Source organism: Salvia splendens, chromosome 9 (assembly GCF_004379255.2).
Source record: "Salvia splendens isolate huo1 chromosome 9, SspV2, whole genome shotgun sequence".
Taxonomy (NCBI): domain Eukaryota; kingdom Viridiplantae; phylum Streptophyta; class Magnoliopsida; order Lamiales; family Lamiaceae; genus Salvia; species Salvia splendens.
The window spans coordinates 6971722-6998626 of record NC_056040.1 but is presented as its reverse complement, the minus strand read 5'-3'; the positions used below and the strand labels follow the sequence as shown (position 1 = coordinate 6998626).

Here is a 26905-nt window from a genome sequence, read left to right as displayed (position 1 = left end):
TCGATTGATGACATATACTCAACCCGCTTAGTTTTTATTTTTATTTTTATTTTTATTTTTTAAGCGATAAATGAACTTATCATTTCTATTTCTGATAATATTAAGGCTTGAAAGTTCACAAGTAACAATGTTCATAATTTTAAACGATAAGAAAACCATTTCTATTTTCTTCTCCTTGACGAATTGATAATTCAAATTAAAAGATAATACCTTTCTCAAGGAATAATTCAAGAAAGAATTATAAAGTTATTATACGGCTTCCAAATTAAGTTTGCTTCCTTTTGTGCTGCTAGTTTTGATTGGTTGAGGCTGAGTCTTAATTACCTTAACCTTGTTAATATCAAATTTGATTGGTACAACACTAATAATTTATTCATATACATACAAGGGCGGAACTAGGAATTTGTAGGAAAGGAGGCAAATTTACATATGAAGGAATTTTAAAATTTTGAGGAAGGGCAATTAATAGAAGATTAAAAGAAATTAATTTAAAATGGATATATAAATATATGGGATGAAAAACATGATGTGGAGCAATTGCCCCTCTTTACTAACATATAGATCTGTCCCTGTATACATACACCAATGATGTTATGAGGACATGTCAACTTTCGTTTTCGTACAATTTAAAATAATTATATATAATATTACTAATATATCTAGAAACGATGTGGTCTGGTTGAGATGATTGAATCTACAAAGTTTAAGGATTAAGAGCATGAAGTGTTATAAAAAACCAATACTAAGAAAAAAATTAAACATAGCTCTTTTGTGTGCGTGTATTGTGTGATGAAAAACCAATACTAAGAAAAAAATTAAACATAGCTCTTTTGTGTGCGTGTATTGTGTGATGATAGAATGATTAATGTCTAACACGGAATTACTACATCTAAACATCATTACTGTTTTAAAAAGTCAAAAGAAAAGGAGTTAAAATAAGTGATATTAGGTTAAAGAGAAGATAATTTAAATATTAGTAGGTGGTACTATGTCTATAAATATATAGACTAAATTGTAAAAGCTAAAAGCTGCATATCCAATGATTTAGCATAAAATATAGATCGACAAGACGTCATCGAAACATCCACGCGTCGTGAATCCAACACATGCACCGCACCAACCTATTCTCATCTTTAAATAATTATGCCACGCGTACCCTCAATCTTATATTTACTTTTTTCAATTTCAGAATCCTAACTTTGCCATATGTCCCCTTCTCATTGGTCAGTTTCATAAACCCAATCCATGGGCCTATTTCATCTAGATACGCTGCCTTTCATGGCCCCACAAATATTACATTCACCAAATTAAAATATTCCAAATATTATCCTATCAAAAACTATACCATAAAATAAAACTCGTACATTTAATTTTTTTATATTATCAGCGCGTAGCGTAGCCTCTATAATTTTTATTTTTGACTCACTCGACCAATTGGCGTGAGATTCATGTGAGTAATTAAAAATTTATTAAAAATATCTCAAACTATTTAAGTTACTTAGTATTATGAAATCGTATCGGAGGGGCAGCCATATTTCGTTATGTTAGTCAAATCTAAGTAATCTAACTTACATTATTGTCTTGGTAAGGAAATATCTATAGACTTGATTATGTCAGCGTGATTAGAAAAAGTAAATATCACCTTGTCAATTATAAAAAAATAAAATGAAATTAAACAATATAATATGCAGATTCTTCCTAACCAAAAAAATTGCCACACCCACCAATTTGACGAGATCTTGCAGTCACGGTTCCACGAGCCAGTGGGATTACGAGAGACGAGTGCTTGTATATATATTTGTATTGGGGAAGGCCCTAGTTTTTTACTCCCTCTCCGTCCCCCATGTTGTCCCACTTTAACGCGACACGAGTTTTAAGAATTATAATGAAAAGTGAGTTAAAAAAGTTAAGGGAATGTGAGTCCTACTTTTATATATATTTTTATAATAAAATGTGAGTATGAATGAGTTAGTGGAATATGTGATCCACTACAAAAAATGGTAAAATGTTAAATGAGACCAATGTTTTAAAAATCGGACCGGCAAGTGAATCGGTGAAGCTATCGGTTCACGGTTCAACTGGTCGGACCGGTCCAAATACTGTTCGAACCGGAATACTGTAGCATTTATATATTTGAGTATATAATTTAATACATATTTGGTATAATACTATTGAAACTCAAAATGTATAAATAAACAAGCATTAATACAATATATAATTTGATTTCAAATAATATATATGTACACAAATATAATACATACCAATTCTTAACATGTAATACTACTAGTTATACATAAATACACATACTCATATGTTTATTATGTATAAAAAAATATTTATGTTATAAACGTTTCTTTCATTATATATTATAGTTGTTTTATTTTTCAATCTAAGCATTAGTAATTACTACTGACGAGTTAAATCATAGTATCATCTATTCACAAAAAAAATTGCGACATTTAGTTGAAAAACATCAACAAGATTAGAATGAATTGTGCCATTTAGTTGAAATCATACGTTATTTTATTTTTTGCCATGAGATATTGCGCACAACAAACTCCAGAAGATTTTTACTAATTTTAAAATTGAAGTCAACTCCACATGATTTGATGACTCAATAATCACAAAAATAAAATCCAGAACATTATTACTTTAATTATAGTAGTGCAAAACAAATGTGAAAAAGACCGATTCAATGCCACCACTATTGGGCCAGAGATAATGGGCCTATGGATTAATAGTGGAGCCCATAACTAAAACCCATTCTTCGACATTCACTTCACTCCTTCTTCGTTAATGGCTGCCATCATCTCTTCCTCGATTCCTCCTAATTTCAGGTGAATTCCTCGTTTACAACTATGCATATGCATACAGAGATAATAACAGATTATCTACAGGCTGTAATTCGAAGATCAAATAACTATTCTGTATTCATTTATCCTCTTCCCGTCGGTTATACGATTCTACATTGTTTGTGTGTTTATTTCAGCTTTCAGCTCAGAATTCTATAGAGATAAAGTGTATTGTGTTTTCTAATTGCTTAATTGTTTGTCTCTGTGTGTGTTTAAATGAAATTAAAGGCGTTAGTGCTCACGCTGAACTTGTTTTTGTTTACTCCTATTCTATTTATTTCAGGATGAATCCAATTTGTTCAAAAACACAATTAGGGCACGTGCGGTTACAGACATTGTCTGTGTGTTCGTGTATCCCAATGATGGTTCCGTTTGCAAAACGTAGTTGTAGGCTATATTTGGTACCATTCGATGCATTTTATGGACAGTGTAGACTGAGAAGTTTTGGCGCTGATAGCTTGTCTGGCATCCGAGGTAGACATCCACGGAAACATGTGATTTCAGGTGTTTTGGACCCGGAAGTTTTGCAGAGGTATAAGGTTACATAGGTTGACATTTGTCATTCATAAAATGTAATTGCCCTTCATAAAATGTGAAAGTTATTTATAAAATGTGTATTGGGCTTACATGTTCTGGCTGCATTCGAGTTAATCATCACATACTCATAGACTAGTATTAGATGGTACTTAATAAGGTGATTGCCTTCATGTGTCAGTACCATCATTGTTACCTAACTTGAGATCATCACTTTATATGTCATTAGCTTACATGTTCCTTCATTTGGCAAATATGTCACTAGCTAACATGTCACTTCATTTCAGATCACTTCCTACTCTAACCTGTGTGTTGTGTGTGGTGTGCTACTCTTTGTAACTGTAGGTCCGACATTGTTAGTGAGACCCACATGAAATCATCTGGAAGCTTAAATGACCTCGAAGAACAGCTTCAGGAATTATTTAATGAAGTGAAGACCTTAATTAAATTGGGGAAGAAAGATGATGCAGTAGATTTGCTCCAAGCAAATTATGAAGCTGTTAAAGAACGGGTGGATTCTGGTGCTCAAGGCATTGAAGAAGCTGCTTCTCTTGATGTCATTGCTTTGGGTTTCATGGCAGTTGGAGATTTGAGGACTGTGGGATCCACAATGGATATGGTAATTTGATTTGCAAAATGTATAGCTATACTCATTATTCAAGTTTGGCAATACTTTGGTTTTTAAGATATTGAGACCATTGGTCACAGAGATGACTTTTATTCTTTGCAACTTAACATGATAGCTAAATCTATTGCATTAAAAATAAACGTGCAAGTGTTGGATTTATTTACCTAGATAACACGTATACGTATTATCATTAATAACTGTAATGGTTATCTCCACCTCCATGCTTTGGATATGGAATCTCTTCAAGAGCATCTTATGTCTGTTTTGAAATTCATCATCATGTTTGATTAACTAAATACTCACTACTTATAATAGTGTTGTCTGATTGCAGTTGCACAAGATTGTGAATGCTTTAAATGATGAGGAGCCGCTTATTGATTCAATACTAATGCATATGGGAAATATTTATGCCAAGTTGGAAAAGTTTGAGTTGTCAATAAACTTCTACCAAAGATCCCTGCAAATTATGGAGAGGAAATATGGTATGCTGAACATTGAAATTTAATGACATCTGCTTAACCACCAATATGCTTTATTTATCTCTGTGTCTGTTACTCTGTTATGCCAAATAACATAAGACTAGTAGGGTCTGTTGTTCTGAGTAGATGCTAATTGAACTACAAATATTGGCACCACTCTGCGAACTTTTGGTCAACCTGAAACTAACTTCTGCATGATTTTTCCCCCTTTAGGAACTAAGAGCTCATTACTTTGCACACCCTTGATGGGAATTGCAAAAGTGCTCGGCTCTATTGGCAAAGCCAGTGAGGCTATAGAAACATACCACCATGTTATTACAATATTGGAATTAAGCAGAGGGGAAGGTGAGGAGTTGATAGTACCATTAAGCGCATTAGGCAATCTTCTACAGAAGGAGGGAAAGGCATCAGATGCTGAATATATATTCAATAGGTTAGTACTTTGTATATGGGCAGTGTTTACATGCATATACTGTTATACATGGAGAGGCTTTTTCATTGTGATGTTTACTGTTCTGTTTTTCCTGTTTGTACTAGAGTACTAAACATCTATATAAGGTTATATGGGGAAAAAGATGGAAGAGTGGGAGTAGCTATGTGTTCGTTGGCCCAGGTGAACTGTGCAACAGGTATGATCTTATTTCATACTCCGTGCCGAAAAGAAGTGACTCTACTACTATGGAACGGAGGGAGTAAGAATTAGGAAAGCATTGAATGGTCCACACACAACGTACTACTAGTAACTTTTAGATCAAGTTTCTGTCGATGATATGTATAGAATAGTTGTTGCTTCAACTCATGTAGATGGATCTCATATAATTCTGTATCTTGTTCAACACCCTAGATAATATAAAAGTCAAGTTATGCTAGTAGCTTCTAGTTTAACTGTTCCAGGACAGTGGTATTATTCATGCTTGAACCAAAAAATAGAAGAGAAAATTCATGTGGAGAAGCTTGTTTCCACTTCTCCTTCTCTTGTTCTTTTACCTTACCTGAAAGTGCCTTCGAGAGCTATGTCATGCGCTTAATAGCTTAGCCTATATAGAACTGGTTGAGTCTTGTCACTGTGTTCATTGTATAATTTGTAGTATTGAAATAGGGTTTTAATTACTTGAAAGGTAGACAATTACCGGCGCCCCTTGAGCATCAGTGTTGTCACCTTGAGGCATCCGTTTGTTAACTTTTCGTATCTTTTGCAGGAAATATAAATGAGGCAATTGATCTATATAAAAATGCTATGGAGATCCTTAGGAATTCAACACACATGGCATTGGACGACCAAGTTATGGAGAAGATGAGAATCGAATTGGCAGAGCTACTTCATGTTGCGGGAAGGTAGAAAACTTTCACTAAACTGACTTATTTATATCTATACTCTAGTGGCAGGACTCAATTATATTCCATCAATTTTCTGTGGAAGCTTCCCTTTTACCATACGTTTCAGTATATGATATTAGTGGGCATACAAGTAGTTGGTGTTAACCACAGGAATGTGAAAACTCCTTTATTTTGCAGAGGAGCAGAAGGCCGAGCCCTGCTGGAGGAATGCTTGTCAATATCTGAAAAATCCAAAGGAAAACATCATCCTAGCTTAGTCCCCCATCTTGTAAATCTTGCAACTTCCTATTCTGGCTCGAAAAATTTCGGCGAAGCTGAGCGCTTGTTACGGATAAGTTTGCAAATAATGATGAAGAACGTGCCTCCTGATGACCCAGCTATTACCTTCCCAATGTTACATTTAGCTGTCACTCTTTACAACCTACATCGTGATGAAGAAGCTGAAAGTCTTGCTGCAGATGTACTACGCATCCGTGAAGTAGCATTTGGAAAGGAATCTTTACCTGTTGGTAAGTCTATAATAACTTCTGCACTCTTGATTCACTATTCTTGATTCTATGTTACTATTGTAGTTTCCTGAGCTACTACGTCTATACAATTTTCTTGTATCATTGCTGTAAATATAACTTCCTTGTATGCTTAGCACTCCAGGCATGTAATGCTTCCCGATTTCATCTTTGGCTGGATTTTGTGACTTGCATTTCTTTTATATCCCATCAGTCTCCATCCAAAATAGTCATGGCCATTTTGTTTTACAAATGCTTAACAGGAGAGACCCTAGATTGCTTGGTGTCCATTAGGAGCCGAATGGATAAGGACGATGGTGAATTGGTGGAGCTCCTCAAGAGGGTTTTGAAAATTCAGGAAAAGGCCTTTGGCCCTGAGAGTGAAGAGGTTATGGAAACAATGAAGAAAATTGTACATTACATGGACAAATTGGGGATTAAAGATGAGAAGTATCCTCTGCAGAGGAGACTCTCCACACTGAGGAACAAACACAAACACATGGTCAAGTATTAGTCCCAAGTTCCATACTATATATATTTTCTTGATGCACATGAGCCTAGAACTCTTGATTTTAATGATGTGGACAAGCTATGTGAGATCACCGACACGAGCAACCAAATCTTTGAGGTCGAGTAATGAGGTATGAGCTATATATAAATTAATGTTGCTAGTTAATTGACTTCTACACAGCTACGATGTGAGCACCCTCTTAATTTCTTCATCAATAACAGGGCGTGCGATGTCTGAAGATATGCGACCCTCACCAGTGACTGGGCTCCGAAATGTTGCCCTTGAGCTCACCATATAGTGCAGTATCTTATTGGCTTGAGCTGTTTTTCTGAAGCGATTCAAGAGTATGCCAATGTTGCCTCATCTTCCGCAATTTATACATCTGGTCCACAAAAGACGAATATAGGTATTTATGGTTCTCTCATTTTTCCATTTTCTGAATATTCTAACTTGCCATTTATACAAAAGGTAAGAGATTGTGAGAGGTGCATTTAGAACTAAGTTATCTGCTACACATTTTAAGATTCTCGAATGAAAAATACTGTATATTAATATGGAGAATTTGGTGTGATGAAATAATGAAACAGAAAACGTGTCAAATTATTACAGCCACAGACTTCATAGACCATATCTCAAAATTGTCCAACAAAAAAACACATGTTTAAAATGATTGTATATTGCTTTAGTCTATAGACACAGAAAAAATAGATTTTTTTATCTTGATACAGTGACAGTAAAATTCAAGTACTTATTTCGCTACAAACAAATAAATGCAAGCATTTTTCTCGTTGGGAGAAGATGACCAGTGATATTTTATTCATAGATCTGTGTAAGAAAAAAACATTATATAATGAATAACATAGATAGCTATGCTCTATCCTTTATAATGAATAATATAATGTATAATTTCGTGGAAGAAATCGAAATTCGATCACATTTAGTACTTTTCTGACTTTAGAAAAAAAGTTACTGTATCATTAAATTCATTATCCATTGAGAGTAATAAATAGAAAACAATAAACAATTCGTCAACACAACCCCAATAATCTTGTGAATACTTACACTATCAATCACATTTTTTGCACGCCGCTTCGATGTGTGGGGTCGATGCACAAATCATACGACCCAAACTCGTGATCCACTTTAAATAAAATTTCGTCTCTTACTTTATCTTGTTATTAGGATAAGGTAACAAAGATTTATAAAATTATACTGTAGTGGAAAGTTTCTAGCTTAACTCTCTGTATTGCTAATTTCTGTTTCTTTCCTGCAACATTTTATATATTCACAAGATAGATGTTAATTACCAAATCTCACATTTTCCCTCTTACCGCTATATTGTGGCATATGAATTTACTATTATAGCTAGGGATCATAATATATGTTAACTAATTGCATTTGAAGTGGAGTACTATATATTATGAGTTTCTTTAATAGTATAAAATTATCTTATATCATACTCAAAATATTCGTTATATTCTACAAGTTATGTATGAATGATTGGTGTGGTCTACAAAGATTGCCTTAGATTGTAACGTTACATAATTAAGTCGCCTAACTTTATAAATTAATTTTAATAATGAGAAGTGAAACTAAAGTGTATGTGGCGACCAATAACCCCACTTTCACACTAGAATTTAAAATAGTGACATTTGACTTTGCCAGCCCAATGCTGACCGCTGCTTATCCGCCACGTAATTCTACATTTGGTGATCACCCACATTTCATTTTTAAATACGTTTCATCAGGAGTTCGATTTTTAAATTTGATTTCCTTATATTTTATAGACATTCATTTATAAATGAGTGGAAACAAATGGATAGATCGATAAGCTCTACACTTGGCGCACACACGAATTTTGAACTGGTAAAACCATACCATAAAGAAATACTATTAACTTTCATTTAAGACATCTAGTTATAGTAAAAAATTATTTGTTATAAATAAATGAGCTTTTTTTTTATCACAATGGGCAATTGCAAATCAAGGAGAAAATATTGCAAATCCATTTTTAGAACGCTTTAATTATAAAATCATTTTCTATTTTTCTTTATAATAAGTCATAACATCTCCACTTTTGTAATCGGAAAATTAAATAAATGCGCAATTTATTAGAAGAACAATGTTATTTTAACAGCACATTTGAGGCGTGTGGTATATATATACTTATAAAGCAACAAACATTGCAATCGGTCATTTATATTTTCCTCTTCTTCTTTTTCCATTCTCTTCTGGAATCTCTGATAATTCAGCTCATACATATACGCTTCTCCCTCTCTCTCCAACCAAATATTTCTGTCACACAGAATCACAGCAGAACACACGATCAAGGGGGAGGGAAATGCCGCTTTGCGAAGTGGGTAGGCATCACATAGATGGCAATGGAATCCAACTTTTCTACAGAACATACGGGAAAGGACCAATCAAAGCTCTCATGATCATAGGTAAAACGCCCGCATTTCACTTTTCGAGGGCTATACTTTGTATATTTTTTATTGAATTTCACGATGATCGACAAATTCTCGTGATTTCAATGTTCATCTGAAATTGAAATTGAAATTGAAATTGAGTTTCCGATGAAAAATCGTCAGGATTGGCCGGGACCCACGATTCCTGGGGGCCGCAGATAAATGGTCTGGCCGGGACGCTGAGGCCGAACGACGACGAGTCGCCGCCGCTGGAAGATCCGAGCGGTGCCGGAGCGGCGGGCGTCGAGGTCTGCGCTTTTGATAACCGTGGAATGGGGCGAAGCTCCGTTCCCACAAAAAAGTCAGAATACACGTGAGTGCCACCTAATTTTGAACCTTTTCTAATTAATGTTTATTTTAGCATGATTTGTGGCATTTTATTTACGACGAAAGAGTTCTAGTTTTGGTCAAATTTGAAGGTTTTGTTGATAGTAATCGACGCGTATGGTTGAATGGCTGAACAATAATATTTTAGCTCGGAACTTGCTTCTGTTGCGTAATAGTAGCCTCAATTTGTGGAATGGTTGTGAAATTTTGGTAATGTGATTGATGATTAGTATATAATTCACAGGACGAGTATAATGGCAAAAGATGCACTAGCTCTGATGGATCATTTGGGATGGAAAAAAGCTCATGTGTTTGGCCACTCAATGGGTGAGTCTTTGAATAGTTTTTAGTAGGAATAATTGACTCAACTCGTGCTCTTGTTCTTTAATTTGAACCACATTTATCCCCATTTGTTGGATGCTTGTGATTTCAAGGTTTTGGTGATCATTTTACCTTTTATGAAACCAACCATATATTGAATGTATAATCATGGCCAGTGAGATTTTTTCACATTGAGTTGCAAAATAGCTAGCTTTTCTTGTTATTGAATGGTTTCTTGATAATGCAGGTGCTATGATTGCTTGCAAGCTTGCTTCAATGGTGCCCGAGCGAATTTCATCCTTGGCATTGTTGAATGTAACTGGTGGGGGTTATGAATGCTTACCAAAGGTATCAATTTGTGGGGTTATTTAATAGCTTTATGCTGTTTGTCTTTCTCTTGCTTATCTTTCATGACCGAAAACAAATCCACCCGAGGCAAAATTGGGTCAAAGAAAAAAGCATAGCCAACAAAATCCCAATTTAATTTTTTTCTGAATTTCAACCCATATATGGGACTTTCTGTAATGTGTCTTGCCATCCTGGTCCTAATTTACAGCTCTTATTCTTTTCAGTTTGACCGTCAAACTCTGTCAATTGCTCTGCGTTTTCTGAGGGCAAAAACACCTGAACAGAGAGCAGCCGTAGATTTAGATACCCACTACTCACAGGTAAAACTTATTTAAGGTTATGAATTATGATAGTAAAGCATGGCAGCCCTTTAACTTCCACTTTAGTTATCTTCCTGTTTTGTTTTGTATTCAGAACCCATCAGGTCATTGAGAATTGATCGAAAATCCACTGTCTCCTTTATGCAGGAATATCTTGAAGAGTACATTGGACTAAAGACTAGAAGATCAATTTTATACCCAGTAAGGAATTCTAATATGATGAACTTGAGGCGAGAAACCTGATATTGTATGTTTTTCCTTGAATAGACTCATAGTTCTTAGGTCATTGGGGTAAAGCTATCAGTGCCATGAATTTTATTTGTTCTTGCTGTATCCAATTACTATGACTTGTGGTGTTCTCCTGTACGACAGAAGACCCTTGGTGTCAAACTATTTTTATGATGCAGGCTATATTTTTATAATCAAGTAGTGTCTCTATGATTTGGAAGCATAACAGGATGCTATAATTCTGCAGGAATACGTAAAAGCCATATCATCAACTGGTATGCAGTCAAAGTATGGATTTGATGGGCAGATTAACGCGTGTTGGACCCATAAAATGTCTAGAAAAGAGATAGAATCTATCCGTATGGCTGGATTTCCAGTATCAGTAATTCATGGCAGGTAGCCTAGCCTATTAGAGACTCTTACTATGTTTTTCTCATTGTTCATATATGTATTCCAAGAAAACTAATACATATATTTCTTTTCCTCATCCCATGTAGACATGATGTAATTGCTCAGCTATCCCATGCAAAACGACTTGCAGAGAGATTATATCCATCTGCAAGAATGGTTGAACTTAATGGTGGCCATCTAGTAAGCCATGAGAGAACCGAGGAGGTACTATGTTACTATGACAAATAATGAAGTAATAATTGAAACGACTAACATTTGGAAGCAAACTGGTAATTACATAACTGAAGTCAAAAGTAACATTATCTTTCTAGAATTAGCTTCAATGCAAAGGAAAGCAAGATTAGATGTTCTCATGTTATAAGTATCGGGTAATTTCTTACGGCATTACCCTCGCTGGTCAACAAGCTCAGATAATGTGCACTATTAAGAAATTAAGTTCCTACAAAGGTTATAGGAAAATGTGTTGTAATGACTAATGATGCACAAATCATCCATTTTTCTCCCAATTGTCTCGAGAATACATTAGAAAATCATGAATGAGGAAAACTATTTTCAGTTCATCTTGGAAAAACAAATTGGTTTAACATATTTTACAGAATAAAGAAAACAAATAGAGGAGATTACTTATTGCTTCGTGATCCCACCCTAATATTTTTTCTTGAAATGTTTGTGAATTCTGTTGAACATATACTGGAGGGCCAGATTAAGTGTGATTTTGAACAGGCCAATTAATGGCTTGCCAGTATGCATTCAACTTAAGGGCCATTTTTTGTTCATAAATTATAGATCAGTTAACAACCTTCTAACTCTGAACTTGTGATTGACCTCGTAGCTGATGACGAGAGGAAACCTTGAAATGAAATTGTCTTGTTGTAAACTGAGAAACATACTACATGAAAATCATGTGCAATATCATCGGAATTTATTTGCAATTGAGTATGACATTGACCAGAAATCCCAAACTTGAGGCTTACATGGTATTTCATCCCTCAAACTGCAGGTAAATAAAGCTCTTCTAGAGTTGATCAAGGCTTCACAAAGTAGGGCAAGTTCATACGAATGGACAAATTTGTCCACTAAAAGCAGTGGTGGGTGCTACTTATACACGAATTCTTCATCTCGTATTACTAGTCTAGATCTCCTAGAGACCACCCAACCCATATAATCAGACCCACAATGCGTCAAGTTCACTGCCTTCTTTCACGAGCTTTCATGGCTTCCAAGGCATTAAAGTGACGCCTTGTTAACGTAGGATTTAGTAAGAGAAAACATGTATAGCTTAGGCAATCTCGCTGTGAGTCAGTTCAGTGTATATTTACAAGGCTCAATTGTACTACCCATGACCAAGGCCTAGAAATGATGTGGGCATCTGGTCATTTCATTTATTCCATTTATTAAGAGCAAAAGTTTGATTTTTGCCAATTGGTCTATTGCCCCTGTTTCGTCATAACAATCTTTCCAAATCAAAACACAAGGAACAAATTCATTCTTGGTTATTGACTCGACTATGCTTGCTGAAATTGAGCAGCCTGGCACGGTTACCTAAGTATGACTAATCCTGCTCTTTTCTTCAGTGTGCAAGGCTTCTCAGATAACAGCATGGAGAGCAATCAGATCGTCTTTCATTCTTGAAAGCGTAGAGAAGCTACATATATTGATGCTGTACTTTTTTGGGCTCTTTGTACTAGCCTTTCAGCATTTACGAAGAGGCATGATGAGGCTTAAGCCAGTCAAGGTAGAACCAGCAGCACTTACTAACTAACACAGGATGTGGCCTTTCCCTACTCTGGTAATCATACTCTCCCTGCTATGCCTTAGTTCATGCAGTAGCTGCAAATTTTAAGCATTTACTTGTTCTTTACACGCAGGGATTCGATTTTTCTTCATTTACTATCGTCTACAGATTGTCAATCCGGGCACAGATGAATTATACAACGAGGGTTGAATGCCAAGGAAATCCGTAGGAACTTGTGCTCTTTCAAGAATCAAGATCAAGTGCTAATATCTACACAATTTTCTGAACATTCAAATAAAAATGACACCTTTTTTCCTTCCCGTGTGGACTATACAGATACAATGTAAATTGTGATACAACATATTGAGCAATGAAAAGTGATTATATGGAATTAGCTCACTCTCCATGTATATACACATATATTTATTTGTGTAGTGCCATTTTGGGTTCGAAAAATTGGTCACCTAAAATATACATATAAACAGTAAACTAATACTACCAGGTAATAATTATAGACACACACATACACATCATCGTAAAAGAAATCACCAGTATCAGTAAAAGAAAAACCAAAGGAAACATATGCAGAATTAAAAAGTTGCATACCAAAAAGAAGAATACATATACAATATACAGAGAGTAGACTTACATGGAGTATATTTTAAGCTAGGACAAGGCTCACACAGCTGCAGTAGCCGCCGAGTTGCGGATGCCGGTGGTGGAGGCGCTGCGGCTGAGCTGAAATCACGAAGGATGAGAGGTGGAGAAGCTTGGTGAGCGAGAATACATGTGTGCGTTTTTGTTTTGAGGAAAAAAAAGTGCATGACATATTTATAGGAGTAATATACGACAAGAATATTCTTATATGCTTTCTTTGCCCAAAACCAATTTCAGCCAAACAAGCTAGCCCGCGGGATTCCTTCGTAAACAAATGCTCGATTAATCAATTACGGAGTATTAAATTGAAATGAAATTATCCAAGATTAAATTTATATGAGATTATCCGAAATTAAGCATGAAAATTCACAAGCCGGCAGTATTCTTAATTAACATAGATGAAATAATTGGCTGAATCCACCTAACTAAATACTCCACTCATAAAACTAAATCTTAATCTTAATTTTTCAAACCAATTTATTATTGTTAGGGATGAGTAAGAATGTTTCTTCTAAAACATAGGAATATTTTTCAGAATATGCTGGCTTGATTGTTATGAAATGAGTTTCTGCCTATTTGATTATTAGGAAAATGAACCATCTATTGACTTAAGGAATTTAATTTTCAGAAATACAAAAGAGGTTCCAAAAGTTTGATGCATTCTTTTTGGAGAAATCACACCACATATGAACAATATTTTATTAATATTTAAAATTGGTACAACATTTTTTAAGTTTACATGATCTATATAAAAAGTTTCATTAGTGTTCTAAATTAATACATTCTGTTAAATTCTTTAACATTGTTTTTATTTTAACCTTTTTCATCTAGAATAATAGAAGAAATAGAATTTTATTATAAAAAAACCTTTTTATATAGTCCGTGTAAATTTAATGTATGACTAAAGTCCCAAAATGATCCTTAACATATTGCGATTTTTATTTTGGTCCAAAACATTATCTTTTGAATTATTCGGTCCCTCACATTTGAAATCGGATCACATTTGGTCCATTTTGGACGGTTCCGTCAAATATTTGACGGTTTTAATTATCGAGTCACAAATCCGTCACTAACTGAGAGAAATTGATCCGTCACAAATTTGTCACTAATCCGTCACTTATCCGTCACAAATCCATCCTGTTTTTATTACCACACCATAACTAACTTTCTAATAATAGAAATGTAGTAATCAAATAAATCTAAACCAAGAAGAGTGAAATGAGGACTGGTAATGAACCAGCACAAAAAGTAGGAGCAGCACCAGAACCAGCCCGGACGCCGACCCCGCGTCGTCGTCGGCAGCCGCGTGGTAATAGTGGTGCGCTCTGAAGTTGTAGCGCAGGAGGCGGTGGCGGAGCATGACGAGGTTGAGGACGACGATGGGGAGCAAAGGCAGCAGGAGGAGGCTGAAGCGGAACCCTGTCTTCCGCTTCTCCATCCTCTCCTTGTAGTCCGAGTGCGTCGCCAAGTAAACCAGCATCAGCAGCACGGTCGTGAATGCCATCAGCGGCGGCGCCCCGAAGGAGGCTATGGATTGCTCTTTCCAGGCTATTCCAGCTCATCCCCTTTTTCACTCGTAGAAACAAACCCATCTCTATCTTCTAAATTGTTACATGAATTGATGGATTGGAGAAGAGAGAATGGATGATTTTATTTTTATCACAGACTTTGGCCTTTTCGCTATATATAAAGTTTGATGCCCAATTTGAGTTACTTTTTTTTAGTTGCTAAATTTTGAAAAATCCGTTAACAAAAGACTTTAGTGACGGATTAGTGACGGACCAGTGACGGATTAGTGACGGATCAGTTTCTCCCAGTTAGTGACGGATTTGTGACCCGGTAATTTAAACCGTAAAAAATTTGACGGAATCGTCCAAAATGGACCAAATATGATCCGATTTCAAATGTGAGGGACTGAATAATTCAAAAGATAATGTTTTGGGCCAAAATAAAAAAAAAATGCAATATGTTAAGGACCATTTTGGGACTTTAGTCTTAATGTATTCTTGTACACATTTAAAATATTAATATTTTGGGACTTTAGTCTTAATGTATTCTTGTACACATTTAAAATATTAATGAAATATTTTGTATATGTAGTATATTGTAAAGTAAATGTTTTTCATATTCATACTAGAAAACATAAAAAGGGTCAACCCGGTTTAATGGTTTTAAACCGAACCGCCCGACAGTTGTTGCCCTAAACCGTTTGTGCCTCTTCTCAAGTCGTTACTTCGCTGTTTTTGAATTCCACAGACATCATGGCGACCTTAGCTGCTGATGTCACTACCGGAGCTCCCACCAAATGGGATTTCAGATGGTATTTTCATTCTCCCTCTCTCAGTTTATGGATTACAATTGCTTTCAAATGAGTCCCCTGCTTTCATATTGTCATATTTCCAGCAATTTATCTTTTTTGGGTGCATTTTTTTGCTGGATTATTTGATCTGATTAATTATGTTTTGTTTTCTGCTATGGAAATTGCCGGAGTTGTAAATAATGCTACTACTTTGTATGTAAATAGTGCTATGGTATTTTGTGAAGAAAGATAAACAGTGTTCTTTATACTATTAGCTTTGAATTCATCTGAATAACAAAAGAAAAGGCAAAAACTTGTGTATATCCCTATTAGGGTTTATAATCACAAATTCACAACTAGGGTTTAATTAATGTGGATGCACCCAAGCGTGCCTCTAAAGAAAATTGGTTGTCTTAATTAGATTGATTGTTTCCAAGTCTTTGATGAGAGGGTGAAAGTAGGAATCTTGTGTTATAAACTCTACTGTCAAGCAGTCATACATTGTCAAGCATTAAGTTCTTTCATGTTCGTACAAAATGTTTTTTCTGGTTTATATATTGGAGGAAGAAAGTAGTTGTCCAGTTTTGTACTATGTTGTATCTGCTGTTTAGTAAGCAAATTCACACTTATTATCTTTGTTTTCTATGATGTTGCTTGCAGCAACTTGGAAGTAGATTATGCGTCTGAAGAAGTTGCTCACATGGTATATGCTGCTCTAGCCGTCGACAAGGAGGTACGTTGTGTGCTATATGTGGCTTCTGTTCTCTTGATTTTTTCATCTGAGATTGTATTTTGCTTGTCATTTACAGTTACAACCGGATAAGGTGAAAAGGCATATGTCAGTATCCAACGGGAAACTTTATGTGTAAGTATCATGTACTTGTAAGAGGAAAATAGCTTGCTTGATAAGCATTTACACCTATGGCGTTTGAGCTAGGGTTCTTGCTTCATATCAAGTAGGAGTAGTAGAGAGCATACTAGGAACAAGACCGAATCAAAATTTTCAGCATCATTTACTCTCTCAGATGTTTGCTTGTTAATGTTTTTGTTTCTTGATCTTGATGATTTGCAGGAATTTTGAGGCCGTCGAAGCAAGATTCCTTCGTGCATCGTATAGTGCTTTTGTCGATGTTCTTACACTTGCCACCAAGACAATTGAAGAATTTGGTCAGGGATTGATGTAGTGACATTTTGAGAAGTGTATAACTATTAAACCAGTGTAATTTTGAACAGCTTTGTTGCGTCTCTCATGATTATACTCTGTATAATTATCATCAAATGAATTTGATCAAATTTTGAGATGATATGGCTGTTTTGGTCCTTTTGGACATTGACAATTCTTGAGTAGCTTTAGTAGGCAAGTTTTATTAATTTAATAGGAAAATGGTGTTAACTTTACTTCTCCAAGTTCATTAGATATTTTTGTTGGCATATTGCAATCTCATAGTCTATTATACTTCAATTCTACGATTAAAGAAAAGCAACATTGTGGTGAATACTGAATTCTTGTGCAACAGTAAATGTATAGATCTTGTAACATGGGCATTACTCATATTAATGAATATGTTTCTCTGACAATTACACTTACCATAAATGAGATATAAAAATGAATACTAAGGGTAAAATAAGATGGTACAAACAACTATTTTCAACTCTTTTTCATTAGTATTCATCCAAATAAGTATATAATGTATCATCTTTCTTTGACTTGCGTCGACTGAGCAGAGCTTTGAGCAACCGTTTGCTTTTGCTGGGAATCTGCTCGAACTCCTTTGGGCTCTCTTTCCCGACACGTATCCGCATCGAAGCCGATTTCCGAGGGTCAGAAATAAACTGTGCCAAATTCAATCAACATATACATCAGGGGGGGGCATTTACTTTGGGTGACAGCTAACCAGAAAAAAAGTATCATGTCACATACCGGTTGTCTTCCTGAAGATAGATTTGGGGTGGTCGGCCGGCTCTGATTTGGGGTGGTTGGGCGTGAGCTCTTTGGAGCCGTGGGCTTACTAGATAGGGAGCCCGAACGTAGAAGTGGAAACCGGTGAGGTGACACTGTTCTCCTTTCTGATACGTCGAGAAAAACATCACAATGATTGAGCTCATTTCAGTTGGCAAACAGCAAGAAGAAATAGTTTTTTAATTGAGGAACGAACCTAGATCTTTCTTAGGCATGCTTTTGGAGAAGGCGAAGTTTCCTGGCTGCTGCACGAACCTAGGAGTAGGTGAGGAGGAGCGCCCTTTACTGCAAGACATTTGCCTAAGCATGTTTTATGACTAGTAGCTTTGGTATACAAGCATGTAGATTTAGTTGGGAGAAACCTCACCTGGCTATTGATGGTGGAGCCTCCTGTATTGTAGCTCGAATAGCTGCAAGGTAACTTGCTCGTGAGATCAACACATGGTATCAGAGCTTACATAAGCATCAAAATGACATTATAGACATGTTACCACTCCTAAACTGATGCCACTCGTCTCCTTTGTCTACGCTGCAACCTTGATACTTTGATTTTGCGCGTAAACCTCCATTCATAGTCTCTCCCACTGAAGATAAAGGTCGGAGAAATTTTTGTTCAGAAACCATATATGGTCTATACTATGCATTGCCTGTATATATAAATAGAGAGAGAGAGAGAGAGAGAGAGAGACCTGGCAAGATGTATCGTTTGTGGTAATTGGGAGTGTTTATCACCAATGACTGCTGAGAGAGACCTTCACGGTTGATGTAATCATGGCATGTCCGCAGTCTCTAAATCACATAGAAACACAATAAAGCACTTGCTTCTAGAAAGAACAACGGGTAAAACCCGTCATGCATCAGTTGATGAAACATCTTGAATGTTCTGCTTCACCCATTGGTTCAAATGGTATAGGCATGCTATGATCATTTATATCAAAGATTTAACCAAACTATACCTGCTCAAGGCAAGATACGCGAAGTTCAGTTCCTGAAACTTCATCAATATTCTCATCCAACAGATCGTTGACCTTAAAGGTCACAGAACCCAAATGGTCCACGGTGTTGACAAGAGCTTTAATGGCATAATCTTTCAATGTATTCACCACTCTGCGCGTTCAGATATATTAAAATGGGATAATACACCTACAGTGATGAATCGGCAGGGAACAGGCGAAATGTAGCCATTCAACAGCCATAAGCAACTCACACATGCTTTTGGTGGTCGTTGGTGTAAGACAACTCAAAGTATTCTGCTGCTGAATAGAGTTGTTTCCTAAGATTCTTCAAATCCTGAAGAAATAAAGCATTACTCTATTAAAAAGCATATCAAGACTGTACAGCAACAAGATGACGATCCAAAACAGGGCTCTTATTCAATACAGGAATGAGAATGTACTAACTAGAGAGCTGTATTATTTACAAAGTAATTGTTTAAAGATTAGTATCTTGCGCTGCCTGCCACCTTCCCCCGACCAAAAAGGACAAGAAATAAATGTGTATACGAAATACAAGTTCAAACAAATCATGCCTAACTAAGAAGAGATGTTCCTCCACAAGAAAAATCACAATAGTTCTCCTCCAGCACTCACTGCATCATTCAATAAAGTTGGTTTACATAATTACTTCTTTTTTTATCTTCCCTCCTCGCCTGTTTCTCCTCAGAGCAGTCACAATCGCTAATTTAAGGCGAAGATGAGCAAGTAATGATTCAAAATTTAAAATGACGTCTAAGGAAATTAAAAATGCTGTTATGCAACACCAAACAGATTATTATATGGAAGAATAAAGTACCTTTAAACTATCAGAGAAGAGCATGCTCTGCTGCATAGAAATCTCATCATAATTAGCCGGCTCACGAGGAAACTTCATGGAGGCAGCAGCCGTCATTGTCTCCATGAAGGAGTGGCTAAAATAGTAGATACAAAGTCCCTATCCTGCAACAACCATTTGCAACAATAGATCAAAGATCAAGAATCTTGAAACTGTAAAAAGAAATTACAGTTTTTTTAATTTTGTAAGCATCACAAATAGCTAGCAGCATTACTGAGAATATCAAACACATTGTCTCTGCAAGAACTAACTTAAAGATGAAAGTTGTCTCCTTCTCTAGAGAGAGAGGTCTGTGGGCTGGGCTCCAGATATATGAAAAAGAAAAATAAAACAATTGAAAAGCAACATTACAATGCTTTCCCCCTTTTATATGTGAAACTGCTGTGTGGACAGCCAGAATCCCATCTCAATCTTGGAAAGAAGCAAACAAAATCAAGAGACAGAACCAACAGATTAGCAGGGCAAAAACAATAAATTAAAGAAAATGGGCAACGATAATTCTGTTTCCCAATGATAATGGATTCAATAACTTAAAAAAGAACTAAAATTCCCAAATAAGCCAATCTTGAAATGCTCGAGATAACAATCCACAGTCCTTTTATTCATTGTCAGACCACAATTCATTAGATTACAATCAATACCTTACAAATGCCTACTTTTTTTATCACTTTCAGGAAAGAAGAAGTAGGAACAAGATTCACATTTTGCACAACAATTCCAATTTCTCCAAAACTCATGAGCATTATGTGAGCAACAGATAGAAAACAAGAAGCATTTAGCTAAAGCAATAGAGCTTGAGAATGAAGAACTCACCTCCCACAATTGTGAAGTCTCGGTGAGGCAATTCAACAAACAGCGGACGCGCAAAGAAGTAGTGGTGTCTACAACTACAACAGTGAACAAGATGCAAAAGTGAGAAACGACCCACCACAATCAGTTTGCCGTTCAACGTTGATCATAGGGTGTGGCTTTGAAGAAAGGCAAAAGCAGACAACAGGAAAACGATAGGCCCAATAAACATCGAAGTCGCTATAGTGGTTTGGTGCAAAGATTTTGACTCTAATAAAAATGGCATCTTTAATTTCATTTTAAATTTTGTTGGGGGGTAAAGAGAAGGTTTATAAAATTGGGAAAGAGAGTGAAATGCAGAGGGATGAAGGCAGTTAGTGAGTTGAGGTTAGCACGTTGCTATATATGATTGGAATTGCAGCAATTGACGTTTGGGATTTCAAATTTTGAAGCTCCTTTTGAAGTAAGACTAACTCTCTCTTCAACCATTGTTCTGTTTCGTGGGTCACCACTCACTACTCTCTCGTGTACATTTTGTTAATTTATTTAATGCGATAATGCCATGAAAAATAGGGAATAAAAAGTGGACCATTTTTCTCTCTTTATTATACATATATTTATGAAAAAATAAATAATCTTTAATGTGTAACGCACTGACTTTTCTACAATTACATCTCAATCTGAAAAAAAATTTAACTACCAAGCTTTTAACAATTGGGTCATAGTCAACTGTGAAAATTCTATATTATGTGCCATGTAATTAGAAGTTTAATAATTTAGGTATTTACTTGTTACCATTTCATTAAGATCATAACACTATTGTAAAGAGGTCAATAGTGTGGGTATTAAAAGTGTAATCTTGTATGTATTTATTTGTTTTATAAAATCAAATATTCAAGTTAAGTTTTTCTCTAGTGAAAGGAAATATTCATTGTTCTTCATATTTATGCATCTAAAATACTGAGTTATGCATCTGAAAATTATTGTTATTACAGACTGGATTTATTCTTTTTTAGGGGTGAGCAAAAAAACCGGAAACCGAATATCTGAACCGAACCAAACCGAAATTTTAAAATTCGGTTCGGTTATTTCGGTTTTTCGGTTCGGTTCGGTTTTGAAAATACAAAAATTTCGGTTTTTCAGTTCGGTTCGGTTCGGGCGAAGAAAAAAACCGAAAAACCGAAAAACCGAATTATATATATATTCTATTAATTTAATATTTTATATTATATATAATATATAGTATATTCTTTTAATAAATTCTACTATATTATATATATTATATGTATTATTAATTTTATATTATATATAAATATTCTATTAGTATATATAAAATAAAATAAATTACACACACATATATATATTAATATTATATTTATTTTTTCGGGTTTTTCGGTTTTGTTCGGGTTTTTCGGTTTTTTAAGTTCGGTTTTCGGGTTTTCGGTTTCAGTTTTTTGGTTTTTCGGGTTCGGTTCGGTTTGTATTTTGAACTAAATTCGGTTTTTCGGTTTTGGTTCGGTTTTGACAAAAAACCGAACCGAAACCCGAATGCACACCCCTATTCTTTTTAGTTGAATCAAATAAGAGTTGGGAGTGAGCTACCAACATAATATGATTTCATATTTAATGGGTAGAGTGTGCATGACCCTTGGCATCACTTCAATTTCTAGGTTGTCAAGTGTTGATTGAGCTTCTAATCTAGGATGTAAACATTAATTGCATTATGGGATTTAATATTATGTGTAGCTAACTTGTTATCAAAGCTTCCTGATCTTATAGCATAATAAATGTAATTAAATACTAGTACATCGTATATGTACGTAACTAATATATTTAAAAATCATGGTAACAAATTCCTCGATAAAAAATGAGTACTCTCTTTACCAAAAAGTATGGAGCAATTAAATATTTGATGCTTCTCAACGACCCAATTGCTTGTAACAAATAAAGTTGAACTTTGCCATAAATTTTGGTACTCAAAGATTGATGGAAGGGAGAAAGTTGTGTCAATGCATTGAGTTTTGATATTCATAAACGTTATGTCACGACCAAAGATAGATAGATAGGTAGAAAAGTACGCTTGCTATAAAGAAATTGTTTGGAACATACTCCCTCCGTCCCATATAATTTGGGACACTTTGACCGGGCACGAGTTTTAAGAAATGTAATGAAAAGTGAGTTGAAAAAGTTAGTGGAATGTGGGTCCGACTTTTATATATTAGTTTTATAATTAAATGTGAGTAGGAATGAGTTAGTGGAATGTGGGGTCCACTACAAAAAATGGTAAAAGTGAAATGGGTCAAATTATGTGGGACGACCCAAAATGGAAAACTGGGTCAAATTATGTGGGACGGAGGGAGTCTATTGTAAAGAAATTTGAATTTTGAGATAAAATCCATAATGTCTATATGACTCTTGGTGACACGTGCAACGTGGCAAATTTGAATATTGAGATACCGACTAAACTTAACATATGTTGTGTGTGTGTGTTAGGGTTGTGTTGTATCCTCCATGTTTCGCTTGGGGTGGGATAGACTCCATTATCGTTAAAATATTATATTGTTGAAAAACTTCATTAAATTTAGTTATTAGAGTGGCCACCAACATCTAGTCCCACAATTTCATTCTAATATTTAGGTTGAGGTTCATTTTCATTCTTTGTCTACTATTAATTATCTAGCGATGAATGTCTGTCGCATCAGTTTTGCTCGCTTGTGAACTTCCAACACCTGCAGCAATTTTTTCAATGTGTATGAATTTAATAAGAAAACATGAGTTCCAATATTATCAATCAATTTTGGCGATGATTCAAGTTACAATTTCAAACATTTTGAAGATTAATCTATTCAGTTTCAAAATTCGTCAATCAATTTTGATTTGAATGTTTACTTTTTCAATGAAGTAGTCAAATAAAGCTTCCATCAAACTGGTGAAATTGCTCCAAAAAAAGACCGTAATATGTTTATAATTATTATTGTAAAGAAAAAGAGTCATATATTGTGGACCCTATAAGAAGTTATAGAGCTTTAGAGCATCCGCAATGGTGCGGATGTTTCGGCAGACTTCCCAAAAATATCTCATGCCACGTCATAAGGATCTCTCACTGCACTGCCACGTCATAAGGACATCCCACTGCACAATGGCGGACATCCCTAAGGACATCCCGACGGACATCCACAAAAAAAAAAAAAAATCGGGACATCCGTCGTGGCACCGCAATGCTGACGTCCCGACGGACGTTCCGGAAAGCCGCGGATGTGCGGTGTCCGCAGCCGACGTCCGCGTCTGCTCCTTCCTCGCCTAATGGCGGACGTCCCGCGCGGATGTCCGGCATGCCGGTCCGACGCCCGGTGGGACATCCTCCATTGTGGATGCTCTTAGCTGTATTATGTTGGTTTAGATGTGAACATAAAGTGTTTGAAATCATGATTAGTAATGTGCTTAGAGCATCCGCAATGGTGCGAATGTCCATGTGGACTTCCCAAAAACACCTCCTGCCATGTCATAAGGACCTCACACTGCACTACCACGTCATAAGCACATCCAACTGCACAATAGCGGACATCCACAAAAAAAAATGGGACATCCGCCGGGACTTCCGTCGTGGCACCGCAATGACGGACGTCACGACGAACGTCCCGAAAAGCCGCGGATATGCGGTGTCCGCAGGCGACGTCCGCATCCGCCTCTCCCTCACCTAATAGCGGACGTCCCGTTCGGATGTCCGACACGCCGATCTGACATCCGGTTGGACATCCTTCCATTGTGGATTCTCTTAGTTTAATTAAGCCTTTTTGGGAGTGCTTCAGTCCAATTTAAATTAGTTCCATCACCACCGCAGTGAATGGAGGGTGGGACCCATCAGATAATCGCAATTTGACCGACTTTTTTTTTACATCATTTTATCGTTTTCTTCATTATTTGTGTTAGAATACATGCACTCCGTTACCTATTTTGGAGCTACTTGGTCTCTGTTCACATGGATAAGAGTCCAATAAAATTATATTGGGCCGTGAAAAAGGCCCAGCATTGAATTTGATAAATGAAATTGGGGCTTTCCTTAATCCAAGACTTCGATTTTGAAGGATTATATAAAAAGTGGTTTGGGTTTCCTTTAAAAACATTGCATGGTCTCAAACATTTTTTTGTCAATACAAGTCACGCATGTAGTATTTCGTACATGCATGAGAAACGCATAATTAAAATAAGGAGATACAAAATTAAAATGCCAAAAAATAATAACAATAATAATGAATGGCCTGCGAGGAATTTCATCTTCTACGCCGCCATGGAATCGCCTGCTTAAAGCGTGCATAAATGTCTAACCTGAAACAAGTATATGTATACACATGTAAATTAATCTGATTTTGTGAATCATATAAAACACTTGCACTTACACATGCAAATCATATATTAATGTGCACAAAAAAATGTGACACTAATGTCAAATTGCAACGAGATTAAACACTTGCACTTACACATGTAAATCATATATATTTAATTTTATAATAGTTAAATAAGTATCAATCGTCTTGGTTTAATCAACTCTATAGTTCTTGTTCTTATTTCCTAGAACAAATGTCAAATGGTGCTCAGATCTCCCCTTTCAGAAAAAAGAAAAAAAAGATTTTAAAGCAATCAAATTTGAGACCTCGATTTATCAACTTTCAATGCTATATTAAATAATTGAGACCTACCACTATAAAAAAAGTCAAACTAATTTTAATTACCATTACTATAGTCAGTTAAAATGTATTGTCGCTACATGGGACCCAACAATACCCGACTGAATTAGTTAATTAATTAAGTAACAATCCTTCTTTTAAGTTTTAATAGATAAACAAAGTTAGAAACTCAAACTAGATCCATGACTCCAGGCTCCAATCGACATTGTGATAATTTTGCAACAAATACATTTTGCTACAATAAAAGATGGCGATAATAGAATGATGTTCATATACATATTTGGTCAAATATTTAAAAGGAAATCCATCCAGTAATTTCGTACCACACCATACATATGTAGCTATAATTTTTAACCAAAGTGTACTTAATTTAATTTATTAAAAAGTTAATAGTGATAGCATAGTAGTAATTAAAGGAAATGGAATCGCCTGCGTTCCAAAATTATTGCATATGAATATAGGATCATGATTTTCCGAGTTGTATCCTTGGGCATAGCCATGACTATGACACATCAATATTTCGTTTAATAAGGAGTGTATTAAATTGGCAAGCAGCCCTTGATAAAATAAAATTTTTGAAAATATTAGTAGCATATTGATTTGTGAGATTATTGCTAGCATATTATATAAATCTTAATTAATGAAGGTTATAACTTATAAGCAACGATATATAAATGTACTTGTAGACATAATTTTATAACATTAGTTTAGTTAATATAATCCTATTTGCTCATATTATAGCGGACACAAAACATTTATCACATATGTATTCCAAAGTTCATTTCATATCTCGAGCATTTTTCCCTTTAGAAATGAACACCACTTCAATATTTTAATCATTAAATTACAATACAAATATATTGTTGTTATGGGTGACTATATTACAACCTAGTAATAACTTTTCGCCCTATTTGGTTATGGTTGACCATAAAATGAACATTTATCTCTAGTATTTGAAAAATATAGTTCTCTAACTCTAACATTTCTCCATCTAATACACTTACTCCGTATTTCAAAATAGTTTCTACTCTCCCTAACCATAATTTTAATTAAAGGCAACAAAAGAGAGTAAAAAATGGTGAATTAGAAAGTAGAAGGTGACTCACAAGTTAGAATTAAGGGAGAAATCGAACACTCTTCTAATTCTTGGCATCTTATGCATTTTGTTTTTGTCAGGCATGAAAAAATCTCCCAGCGTCTGGGAAAGGTCGAAACTACCCTTCTCTTCCTTGGGAAACTTGAAGCATCTTCTCCACCTCCTCCTCGAACTCGAGCTCGAGCCGCCGCAAGAATAAGTAGTAAATCTCCGGAAGCGGGCCGAGCCGCGGAAGGAGAAGGTGCAGCATGCAAAAAGAGAGGCGTAAGGGCCGTCGAAGAGCGTGGGGGGCGAGGGCATTATGGTAAGTTGGGGGTCGTCATGCAGCAACAATCTGGGAGGCAAGTCCAAGCAGCAAGTCGTGGCAGCGGCCTCAGCATCGGCGGAAAACCTAGGCCTTCCCGGCGCCTCTTCCCATTGAAATGGGATGGAGAGCGAGGGGTGGAGCGGCGGCGTAAGCATTTGTATGGGGAGTTTTGGCTTGCATGGAAGCCTAGAGAGAGAGAGCTTGGGAGTAGATCGTGCCTCCTCGTAATCCAATCCTCCTAAACCCATATATGTTTATATTTCCCACTATGTTGTA

The 26905-nt window shown here is 35.8% G+C and overlaps 5 protein-coding genes across 8 annotated transcripts; 3 read left to right on the top strand and 2 right to left on the bottom strand.

Annotated features, from left to right (window-relative positions):
• The first annotated feature begins 2779 nt into the window (after positions 1 to 2779).
• LOC121748393 (protein KINESIN LIGHT CHAIN-RELATED 2-like) lies at positions 2780 to 9289 on the top strand. Of its 3 annotated transcripts, XM_042142713.1 has the most exons (11): positions 2780 to 2837; positions 3136 to 3384; positions 3732 to 4005; positions 4346 to 4496; positions 4707 to 4926; positions 5031 to 5122; positions 5693 to 5828; positions 6009 to 6340; positions 6601 to 6978; positions 7070 to 7254; positions 9155 to 9289. In XM_042142713.1, the coding sequence occupies exons 1-9, from the start codon at positions 2797 to 2799 to the stop codon at positions 6849 to 6851; spliced, it is 1746 nt and encodes a 581-aa protein (XP_041998647.1). In that variant the 5' UTR covers positions 2780 to 2796; the 3' UTR covers positions 6852 to 6978; positions 7070 to 7254; positions 9155 to 9289. The 3 variants fall into 3 exon arrangements, with proteins under 3 accessions (XP_041998647.1, XP_041998646.1, XP_041998648.1); XM_042142712.1 differs by lacking the exon at positions 9155 to 9289 and having other exon boundaries at positions 7070 to 7456; XM_042142714.1 differs by lacking the exons at positions 2780 to 2837; positions 9155 to 9289 and adding an exon at positions 2861 to 2927 and having other exon boundaries at positions 7070 to 7456.
• Positions 9161 to 13400, top strand: LOC121748394 (putative aminoacrylate hydrolase RutD). The gene is made up of 11 exons (XM_042142716.1): positions 9161 to 9292; positions 9440 to 9629; positions 9888 to 9970; positions 10212 to 10312; positions 10537 to 10632; positions 10780 to 10833; positions 11108 to 11256; positions 11358 to 11475; positions 12272 to 12359; positions 12846 to 13060; positions 13140 to 13400. The coding sequence occupies exons 1-10, from the start codon at positions 9190 to 9192 to the stop codon at positions 13031 to 13033; spliced, it is 1170 nt and encodes a 389-aa protein (XP_041998650.1). The 5' UTR covers positions 9161 to 9189; the 3' UTR covers positions 13034 to 13060; positions 13140 to 13400.
• Positions 13401 to 15841: 2441 nt separating this feature from the next.
• On the top strand, positions 15842 to 17266 carry LOC121747410. The gene is made up of 4 exons (XM_042141445.1): positions 15842 to 15983; positions 16623 to 16695; positions 16772 to 16827; positions 17035 to 17266. Exons 1-4 carry the CDS (start codon positions 15925 to 15927, stop codon positions 17144 to 17146), a joined length of 300 nt encoding a protein of 99 aa, XP_041997379.1. The 5' UTR covers positions 15842 to 15924; the 3' UTR covers positions 17147 to 17266.
• Positions 17267 to 17487: 221 nt separating this feature from the next.
• Positions 17488 to 21037, bottom strand: LOC121749763 (protein ABIL3-like). 2 transcript variants are annotated; one of them, XM_042144391.1, is made up of 10 exons: positions 20566 to 21037; positions 19714 to 19856; positions 19130 to 19212; positions 18879 to 19029; positions 18612 to 18711; positions 18414 to 18506; positions 18290 to 18332; positions 18119 to 18222; positions 17884 to 18029; positions 17488 to 17795 (listed from the first exon to the last, which is right to left on the bottom strand). In XM_042144391.1, exons 2-10 carry the CDS (start codon positions 19816 to 19818, stop codon positions 17625 to 17627), a joined length of 996 nt encoding a protein of 331 aa, XP_042000325.1. In that variant the 5' UTR covers positions 19819 to 19856; positions 20566 to 21037; the 3' UTR covers positions 17488 to 17624. The 2 variants fall into 2 exon arrangements, with proteins under 2 accessions (XP_042000325.1, XP_042000326.1); XM_042144392.1 differs by having other exon boundaries at positions 18119 to 18207.
• A 3591-nt stretch (positions 21038 to 24628) lies between these two features.
• On the bottom strand, positions 24629 to 26905 carry LOC121747579. Its single transcript, XM_042141654.1, has 2 exons — positions 26333 to 26905; positions 24629 to 24867 (listed from the first exon to the last, which is right to left on the bottom strand). Exons 1-2 carry the CDS (start codon positions 26875 to 26877, stop codon positions 24813 to 24815), a joined length of 600 nt encoding a protein of 199 aa, XP_041997588.1. The 5' UTR covers positions 26878 to 26905; the 3' UTR covers positions 24629 to 24812.

What these genes read in the sequence shown, in the direction of transcription:
- LOC121747579 (XM_042141654.1), bottom strand. Translation starts at nt 26,877, where the DNA reads ATGGGTTTAGGAGGATTGGATTACGAGGAGGCACGATCTACTCCCAAG. An exon ending in TTCTCCCTTAATTCTAACTT is followed by an intron (nt 24,868 to 26,332) that starts GTGAGTCACCTT and finishes TACTTGTTTCAG; the next exon opens with GTTAGACATTTATGCACGCT.
- LOC121747410 (XM_042141445.1), top strand. Translation starts at nt 15,925, where the DNA reads ATGGCGACCTTAGCTGCTGATGTCACTACCGGAGCTCCCACCAAATGG. An exon ending in ACCAAATGGGATTTCAGATG is followed by an intron (nt 15,984 to 16,622) that starts GTATTTTCATTC and finishes TGTTGCTTGCAG; the next exon opens with CAACTTGGAAGTAGATTATG. An exon ending in TCCAACGGGAAACTTTATGT is followed by an intron (nt 16,828 to 17,034) that starts GTAAGTATCATG and finishes GATGATTTGCAG; the next exon opens with GAATTTTGAGGCCGTCGAAG.
- LOC121748393 (XM_042142713.1), top strand. Translation starts at nt 2,797, where the DNA reads ATGGCTGCCATCATCTCTTCCTCGATTCCTCCTAATTTCAG. An exon ending in CCAGGTGAACTGTGCAACAG is followed by an intron (nt 5,123 to 5,692) that starts GTATGATCTTAT and finishes TATCTTTTGCAG; the next exon opens with GAAATATAAATGAGGCAATT. An exon ending in CTACTTCATGTTGCGGGAAG is followed by an intron (nt 5,829 to 6,008) that starts GTAGAAAACTTT and finishes TTTATTTTGCAG; the next exon opens with AGGAGCAGAAGGCCGAGCCC.
- LOC121748394 (XM_042142716.1), top strand. Translation starts at nt 9,190, where the DNA reads ATGCCGCTTTGCGAAGTGGGTAGGCATCACATAGATGGCAATGGAATC. An exon ending in TGTGTTTGGCCACTCAATGG is followed by an intron (nt 9,971 to 10,211) that starts GTGAGTCTTTGA and finishes TTGATAATGCAG; the next exon opens with GTGCTATGATTGCTTGCAAG. An exon ending in TTTGTCCACTAAAAGCAGTG is followed by an intron (nt 12,360 to 12,845) that starts GTGGGTGCTACT and finishes TCTTTTCTTCAG; the next exon opens with TGTGCAAGGCTTCTCAGATA.
- LOC121749763 (XM_042144391.1), bottom strand. Translation starts at nt 19,818, where the DNA reads ATGGAGACAATGACGGCTGCTGCCTCCATGAAGTTTCCTCGTGAGCCG. An exon ending in CAAACGATACATCTTGCCAG is followed by an intron (nt 18,507 to 18,611) that starts GTCTCTCTCTCT and finishes CTTTATCTTCAG; the next exon opens with TGGGAGAGACTATGAATGGA. An exon ending in GTGGCATCAGTTTAGGAGTG is followed by an intron (nt 18,333 to 18,413) that starts GTAACATGTCTA and finishes GTTACCTTGCAG; the next exon opens with CTATTCGAGCTACAATACAG.